The sequence below is a fragment of the Nicotiana sylvestris genome, chromosome 5 (genome assembly GCF_000393655.2).
Source record: "Nicotiana sylvestris chromosome 5, ASM39365v2, whole genome shotgun sequence".
Classification (NCBI taxonomy): Eukaryota; Viridiplantae; Streptophyta; class Magnoliopsida; order Solanales; family Solanaceae; genus Nicotiana; species Nicotiana sylvestris.
The window spans coordinates 110,749,552-110,758,589 of record NC_091061.1 but is presented as its reverse complement, the minus strand read 5'-3'; the positions used below and the strand labels follow the sequence as shown (position 1 = coordinate 110,758,589).

At 35.4% G+C, this 9,038-nt stretch overlaps 1 protein-coding gene across 1 annotated transcript; it reads left to right on the top strand.

The window, feature by feature from the left end:
• Nucleotides 1-314: 314 nt before the first annotated feature.
• Nucleotides 315-6,541, top strand: LOC104245081 (probable serine/threonine-protein kinase PBL7). Its single transcript, XM_009800640.2, has 5 exons — nucleotides 315-568; nucleotides 2,232-2,401; nucleotides 3,933-4,122; nucleotides 4,633-5,024; nucleotides 5,847-6,541. The coding sequence occupies exons 1-5, from the start codon at nucleotides 484-486 to the stop codon at nucleotides 6,108-6,110; spliced, it is 1,101 nt and encodes a 366-aa protein (XP_009798942.1). The 5' UTR covers nucleotides 315-483; the 3' UTR covers nucleotides 6,111-6,541.
• Nucleotides 6,542-9,038: the final 2,497 nt, after the last annotated feature.

Here is a 9,038-nt window from a genome sequence, read left to right as displayed (position 1 = left end):
AAGTAATGTTATTTGGAAGTTCAATTGCGATTGAACATGAATTTTATTTAGATAGAAGTTAGATACTTGTGAGTAAAATCATTACTTCACTTGAAACACTCTTCAAACAAGCTTTTCAACATTTTATCAATATTTCAAATAATGATAGCCTAACAAACATTTGCAAATAATGAACTTCATTATTAGAAATATTAACTTTATTTCACTTAATAGAGAATATTGGATCTATTTAATAAAAACAAAGAAACAAAGGGCAGTTAAGCAAAATGATTTCCAAACAAAAAGGTATATACCCATAGAGGCATTTGTCCGAATTTACTCTCTCTATCTCTCTCCACACTGTCAGAAATCCTGTTTGGTCGGCCTTTTCTTGCTTTCCCTTTTCTCAAAGGGTTGTCTCTCACTTCTGTTTCTCTGAGAAAAAATACGTAGGCAGAAGAAGAAGAAGAAGAAGAAGAAGAAGAAGAAGAAGAAGAAGAAGAAATGGGATGTTTCCTTTGTTCAAACAAGAAATTAGTAAAGAAGCATGAAAATAGCAAGTCTGCTGATCAGATCCCATCCTCATTAGGTACTGTTAAATTCTTTAGTACAATTGAAAACTATGAAGACATTTCATTACCAGTAATCAAAGTTATAAGCTTTCTTTTATTTCTTGTTAATTACCATCTTCTATCTTGGAATTTAAAAGTTCCCCTTTTCTTCTGGTGATTTCTTGTGTTGGTTCTTTGGAACTTTCACCATTTGGTACATAGCAAATACCCACTTGCATAGCTACCTTAATCAGCTTTTCATGAGGCATAATCTGCTTTTGATTTTTGGTAATAATTTTGTTTTTCTTGGAAATGGTCCCACTTTGGTGATTTTTGTTTATAGTATAGTTTATGAGATGCCTTGTTCCATTCTGTTGTGTGTTTCTTTTTGGTTGTTCCCTTTGTTGAGGTTGGCATTTTAGAGTTTGGTAACAACGATTTACTAAAGAAATAAAGACTTTTGAAACTTGTGGTCTGAAATAAGTTGCAGACATAAGATGGAAATATAAAATAGAAAGCTTAAATTTACGTTGTTTCTAAATATAAAAAAGTGTCCTTTTTTTTGGGGACAAGCTAAAAGGAAAGCGTGCCACATAAAACTGGGGCAGATGGAGTACTAAACTTAATATAGGTATTAGGTAATTTGAGACTTTGCGTCAAGATTATAGTACAAAGCGGCTAAACTTTCACAATAGGAGCTTTTTGTTGCAGTGCATGCCTTCTGTGGTTTCAACTTATACTGGAATCGAGCCAATGCTAGTGAAGGAAATATTTAGGGAAACATTGAGATATTCTATAAAAATCAAGTCTTAATGGTCTTTTTGGTTAAATGCAATGCATTTCTCTAGTTTTGGCTGCTTGTCCAGTTAATTTGGTCAGACGAAGTTGACCTTCTCGGAATGCTGTCTTTTAATCCTCGAGTGATGTTGCTCAAGCTGCTTTTAAGTTTTGAGCACAAGAGTTCACTCTTCAAAAGGGGTTGTAGTTGTTTGGAGCTATTGTGTCGAGGTGAATTGATAACACATCAAGACTAGACTAGAATGTTTCACTGCAAATGAATCATTTTTCATTTTGCCATCGAATGCTGTTAACATTGGGACTTTTCAATTGTCTTATCAGATTGTCAAATTGTAAAAAAAAAAATGTAGTATCAATGCACCTGTTATATTTATTACTCCCTCTGTCGCAAATTTATGTGGAACCGTTTGGATTTCGAGGGTTTAACTTCTTAATTTTGACCGTGAATTATTTGGACATAGAATCTTTAAGTTTTTGGAAATAAATTACGTATTTGAAAACGATGTAAGAAGTACTATGAGTCACAATAATTAACAATTCAAAATATTAAAAAAGCACATGAAAAATTCCGGTCAAAGAAAAGCTTGTTTGACTGTAGAAATTCAAACAGTGCCACATAAATTGGGACGGAGGGAGTACTAAGATTTTGTTGCTTGTCTGGCAATGTTTATGGACACTGTAAATCTATTAAGCACAATGTACTATTACTGCTGATAAGCATTTTGGTTTTATGTATGATCAGAAAACACCCTGCCTCTGTTTGTTTTGTTTTTGGTCTCCTAAATGGTTAGTGAAGGCAGAACTCTCTTCCTTTCAGCAATGAGACGCTGCTTGGAAGTGACATTAGCCTTCCACATATTCACTTCTCAGAAAAATTAACAATTTTCACTTTTCTTGTTTCAGAAAAACTGAAGAAGGATAGCTCCAAAAATGGTGGATCTGGACATATAGCAGCACATACATTTACATTTCGTGAATTAGCTGCTGCAACCAAAAATTTTAGGGCAGATTATCTCTTGGGCGAAGGAGGCTTTGGTAGAGTATATAAAGGGCGGTTAGAGAGAACCAATCAGGTTTGTTTAGCTCATAATTTAACTCTTAAAAATGGAAATACGAGTGTAACCTGCCCTTTATAACTTCAAACATTTTTTGTTCTTATTAGGTGGAACTCTCCCATCTCATGCTGTACTATTTCTTGCTTCCTTCCTTTTGGAGAGGAAAGTGCAAAGCCTTTAACACTAGTGAAAGAATTTTGAAGACAGTTACTTCATTAATTACTCATGAGCAGCCGCATGAATTTCACTGCACGTACAGTAGATTTTGATCTTCTATTTTTAATTTGAGGTGATGATGCAAGGTTTATCTTTAAAATCTGACTTCAACTCCGGTTTAGCTCAACTATTGTGAAACCACTTACTCCGACAAACGGAAGATAACTAATATAGTATCAGGTTCTTGATTTAGAGCTAGAACCTTTTAATTTTTCTCATTTATAGGTAGACTAATAAAACTGACACCAAGGGAATTGACCCCCTCATCAACGCTCTGCACAAATAGAAGATTTTAAATTATCATAATGCAATTCCACCTCAAGGTCATGCCAATCTCTTGTTATCATCTGCTTGTCATAAGAAGACTGCTTATGGAGAAGTTATTTTAGTGTAGGCCATTTGGTTCATTAAATAGCAGCAACTTTAAAGAAGAAACAAGCAGCAGCTGGTTCATCCTTCTAGCTTTATGCTAACAAACACTGTACTGTTGTAACCCCCCTAAATTGCTTCTAGGGTTAAGTCTAATGAGATGGAACAGTCCAATCTGCTTCTTTCTTGTCTGCCTTCCGCACTAGCTTCACCAGCCCTCACACTTTAAAATCTTGACCAAGTTCGACAATTCAGAATTGCTGTTACTGGAGTCCACTTTTGAATAGAGCATAATTTGTGGGGGTGGGAATGAATATTATTGCTGAAGATCTTCCTGTGCGCACCAAAAGTCCTTCCAACACCTTCCTGTTTTCACCAAAAGTCCATTCCTGATGACTTTGAGGAAGAAAAACCTTTATGATTTGCCTCTTAGTATTTTGCCTCCTTATAATGTCATGCCACGATGCCTCGTCTCCTGTCCTTTGGCTGATAGTGCTTTAATTGAACAGCTTCCTTACCTTGCACTGTCTTTTTCATGCTATCCCCCTGCCTCTAGTCCTCTTCTCATTAAAGAAAAAAAAAAAAGAATATTTCTGCAACTCTCTCGCTCCGGTGATGCTGTAGCAAGAATTATTACATCAACAGCATAAGTTGTAGAAGCACGACTAGAATATAACATTTTAGTTTTGCCTCCTTTGAATTGTTTTTTCCTCTGTACAGAACTAGCTTTTGTCTATACTTCTGTACTCTCAGTGGGAAAAGATACTAGATCTTGCTAGCCTCGAGAAAAACAAGGTTCATCCACCTAATATGTTCCATGTGTCACAGGGTCGTTCACTTTTAGATTTCTCCATACCGTGCTCGGTAGTAGAATGCTTCTGTTTCCATTGATCGGGATAATCAATTGATTTTTTCTTGTACTGTTTACATTGTTTGTGAAACCTGAAAGTGCTTTATTTTGTAGATCGTGGCCATCAAGCAACTTGACCAAAATGGATTGCAAGGAAACAGGGAATTCCTTGTTGAGGTCCTGATGTTAAGCCTACTTCACCATCCACACCTTGTCAACTTGATTGGATATTGTGCTGATGGAGATCAGAGACTTCTAGTTTACGAGTACATGCCATTAGGATCACTGGAAGACCATCTACATGGTATGTATGTGAAGCCTTCATTGCGGCAAATTATTAATGGGTTGCATATTCTGGATCTCCAAAAAAAATATGCATTCTTAAGATGCAAATGGCAATTGTTTAACTTCCACCTTAGGTCATAATGACATTTTCGTCTGGAATTTATTTGACGACAGTTCTAGTTAGTTTGTGAAGTCCTTAGTGATCCAAGGGATTGACATTAAATCTTGCTGGAACCAAAAAGAGAGATTATTACATAGTTTCCTTTGCTATAAAAATTGATATCTGACAGGAGTTGAAGCTAATTATTTGTGTTCCCAAGCATTTCCAGATGCTCGCAAATGGAAAATATGACCTGCGATTTCATTTGTGGCATACAGTATCTTAGTTGGTAGGCTTTTCACGATAATCTTATGAAGTTTTTGTCTTTCCCTTAATTAACCTGTTTAATTAGAAACATTATGTGTCATTATATCTGAGGCATCTTTCCTTTGGCATTTAATATATTATGTATTTGCTTAAATGATCCAGAGCTTTCACCCAAAAAAAGACGACTAGACTGGAATACAAGAATGAAAATTGCTGCCGGTGCTGCCAAGGGGCTAGAGTACTTGCATGATAAAGCGAATCCACCTGTTATATACAGGGATTTAAAATGCTCCAATATTTTGCTTGATGAAGATTATAACCCCAAGCTGTCTGATTTTGGGCTGGCTAAGTTGGGTCCCGTAGGTGACAAAACCCATGTTTCCACAAGAGTCATGGGAACCTATGGTTATTGTGCACCAGAATATGCAATGACGGGGCAGCTTACACTTAAATCTGATGTTTACAGCTTCGGAGTTGTTCTTCTAGAAATTATTAGTGGTAGAAGGGCAATTGACACGTCAAGAGCTGCTGGGGAGCAGAATCTGGTTGCATGGGTAAGATAAAATATATTTGCTATTAAAGTTAAGCTGTGGAATCTGTGTCTTTTCATAAATCTTCAACTAGTTGATATATCGTATTAAGTTGAACTACCTTATCTGTTGCGATTTTCAGTATGTCCTAATGTTTCTGAAATATCTCTTTTGCCTGCTTTCGAGAATCAATCACTCAAATACTTCACCTGCACTTGAATATAGCGTGTTGTCTTTTGGTTTCTGGGCATTTCTTGCTGTTCTCCATTATTTTGAATTTCTAGGCTGTCTTTAAGTCATTACAGCATGTTTCCATATCTTTTTATTTTATTTTATGATAAGGTAAATAATCATTTATTTAATGTTGGGAACAACTGCTGCATACTAGTTATACAAAGTATTAGAGAACCTACAAAAAGATATAATTCCCTAGGAAACACACCAATCTTCTTACTAGTCGGAACCTCATCGCTGCAATTTTGTGCAATCTCAGTGTCATTAGTATCAAGTCTTCTACATTTCTATAATGAATAAGTTGTAAAGGTGCCCTATCCAGTTATTTGCCTTTTGAAATCCCATGCATACCAACCTAAAGTACATTTAGTTTCATCCAGTTCTTGCTTCTCTCGAGATTGTTAGAAAGCTTTTAGAAGGGATAGCTAGAAGTGCCATTGCGTTGCTAATTATTTAGCTCTAAATCATGTCATAAAATATGCTGCTTAATTGCGTGGAAGAGTTTTGTTTCAGATGCGTTGTTAAAAGCCTTCTTGTTCAGAACTCTTAGTTGGTCAAGGGCTACTTATGGGTAAGAAATTTATACTCAGAGCTTCATTTCAATATTTGCAGGCTCGACCATTGTTCAAAGACCGTAGAAAGTTCTCACAAATGGCTGATCCAATGCTTCAAGGTCAGTATCCGGTTAGAGGCTTGTATCAAGCTCTTGCAGTAGCCGCAATGTGTGTCCAGGAGCAGCCCAACATGCGTCCTCTCATAGCCGACGTAGTTACTGCCCTAAACTATCTTGCTTCCCAAAATTATGACCCTGGAACTCAACCAGTCCAAAGGCCTCGCTCAGGCATGTCGACTCCGAGACCAAGAAGGGATTTGTGATTGTTGCAGTGGATGATAAACATCAAATATTGGAATTAGACAAGTACATGGTTTTAGCCCTTTTCAGCGGATTAGGATAGATGCAATTTCCATGATGTGGAGTTGGCTCTCCAAACAGATGATGCCTGTATTTGCAGCAGATGGTTGCATTCCACTGCCAGTATATAAATCTTTCTTCATGTCTTGCAGAAGCGAAGCAAGATGAAAAGAGAATGAAAGAAAAGAAAAAATTTAGGTCCCACTTCTTGACTTTGCTTTTAGTTTTCTCTTAGGAATTCTTTTAGGTTCTTTTTCTCTTCTTACTTTTAAGATTATGTAAATTAGAGAGCCATTTGGCTGTTGGATAGTAATGATGAAAGCTTGTATCTAGCGTCTCAGATGATAATTTTTTAAAACAAGAGAAGTAATGTATCACTTTTCTTTTGTGATTATTTGGTATGATGAATTTTTGTATGTAATATGGTAGAATTTGTATTCTAAAATCAGTAAACTAGAATAAACAATAAACTGAAAAAACTGAAACAATGAAGAACGCTAGTTAAAACAAAAACAACAAATTATTTGAAGCCCACATCCTTCACTGTCTTGAGGAATTTAATTGGAATTTTTACCTCCTATAGCAAAGATTAACACCTTATTTATTTTAAATAAATATCATTTAAAAAAATTATATTCTATAGATACCTTTTAATGTTTATAACAAAATATTTAATTTTGGTTATCTCCTACTCCTAAGCCACTAAATACGCAATTCAGTTACACTATTTTCTCTCTCTCTACTTTGATACATGTCATTCTCTTCCCCAATTCCCTGAAAACATGATGCTCAATCTCAAAATTTCTCTCACCCACATCACCTACCATTAGTCACAAACGGTGATTTTGCCTGGTATACCACAAAGACTTCTCTGACGAACCAACTCCGAAAGACGGATAATTCGTGCTTGGATTGTGAACTCTCTGATAATAGGGACGCCTTTGCTGTTGGTGATTGCCATAATAATTGGGTGAGGAATTTCGCGTGTAATTGTGGGGAAGTTGAGAAAAACGAAGAGTTTGCAGAGTACTCATAGTTTCTTTGATGGAGAAATAAAGGCAAAATACATAGTTTACCCATTAACCTTACACCCAAATTTTCATTAAACACCTTTTCACCGCGGGCAACTTTTGACGCACCCAACCTTTGTAGAGTGTGTCTAAGACATACCACTTTGCCCACGTGGTCAATGCGTGTTTTTACCAACAAATGAAGCGCGTGAACAAGAGAATTTTTATATCAGATGTATATTTTTTAATTTTTTTAAAATTTAAAATAGGGTCATCTTCTTCCTTGTTTAAAAAAATCACTAGACCTGCCATAGCTACTCCTTGATGCTTAGACCCACTCGATCTACTTCTTCTCAAGTAGACCCACTAAAATTTCTCATATCTCTCTTGTTGATTAGTCCTTAGCTTTGTCGATTTTTTTTTGGTTGAGAAATTGTAATTAGAATTCAAAAATTTGTAGCTCCACCAACCATTAATACTAGGCTTAAACTTATGTACAGAAAATTCTTCTTTTGTCCAGACTTGAGCTTTGCCATGGCTAAGTTAAATTTCTGAAAGGGTGAAATTTTTAAAATTTTCCCCAACTATTAAAGCTTAGCTCAAGCTTTTCCAGATAAGCACATTCTTTGATTTTGTTAATGGGTGAGTTTACAAATAATTATTATTACTACCTCGTTTACTTCAGTTGAAGGAATCGAAAGAGCACAAAAAGAAAATGAATGCTTGATGATGGCAGTTATGGTGGACAAGATGAAGAAGATGGGATATAATTGTAATTTTATGTGCTATTTTTTACCTTATTGGCGTGTGATAGTACACATGCTTTGAAAATCTGGGTAAGAAAAAAGTGGTGTGTCTTAGATACACTCTACAAAGGTTAGGTGTATAAAAAATTATCCGTGGTGGAGAGGTGTGTAATAGGGATTTGAGTACAAGATCAATGGGTAAACTATGTATTTTGCCAGAAATAAACGAACAAAGTTGTGGATGTTCTTTGAGTTCTTGAAAACAAACAAAGAGCAGCAGAAACTAATGTAATGAAAGTCGAAAATTATGGTTTGTTCTTGAACAAAGACGACGGAGTTTGGGGTTAAACAACTTGATTTTCTGTTAATATATTTCAATGTATTTTCAACTATCACGCTGTATTTTCATGTATTTATTTTCTTTTTTTCATTGTATTTCAATGTATCCCGTTGTATTTGATATATTTTCATTGTATTCAATGTATTCATATATTTTTATAATTAATATAATTTATGTATTCAGATGTATTATATAATTTCTCTGAAGATTGCTATATTTTTGGGGTACTTTTCGGTTGAGAATCTTTTTTATAACTGAAAATACAAAATTTGTGTATTATAATTGAGTTTGTTAAGTTATATTAGGAGTCTATTATGTTAATTGATTCACTTTCCGTTTAAAAACAGTGTAACCCCCTGTTTCACACCGTGAATACAGTTGAATACAATAATCTATCCAGCTGTAATCCTATGTTTCACTCCATGAATTGTGATGACCTCATCACTTGTTTTAAAATGAAATTTCGCGTTTTGAGGCCTTAAAAACCTCTTTTAGCATCACCTCGTTTAGCGTGCATAGTCCGGGCACGTAGTCGGAAAGCCTAAATGTGAAAATCTATGAAAAATGATAATGTTTTACTATAAAATGAATTAATTTGACTTCGGTCAATGTTTTGGGTAAACGGACCCGAACCCCTGATTTGACGGTCCTGGAGGGTCCGTAGGAAAATATGGGACTTGGACGTATACCCGGAATCGAATTCCGAGGTCCCAAGCCCGAGAAATGAATTTTTGAAAGAAATTATTTTTTGCAAAATATAAAAGTTTTTGAAAGTGAAATGTTATGTGAAACCTG

What these genes read in the sequence shown, in the direction of transcription:
- LOC104245081 (XM_009800640.2), top strand. Translation starts at nt 484, where the DNA reads ATGGGATGTTTCCTTTGTTCAAACAAGAAATTAGTAAAGAAGCATGAA. An exon ending in TCAGATCCCATCCTCATTAG is followed by an intron (nt 569 to 2,231) that starts GTACTGTTAAAT and finishes TTCTTGTTTCAG; the next exon opens with AAAAACTGAAGAAGGATAGC. An exon ending in AGCAGAATCTGGTTGCATGG is followed by an intron (nt 5,025 to 5,846) that starts GTAAGATAAAAT and finishes CAATATTTGCAG; the next exon opens with GCTCGACCATTGTTCAAAGA.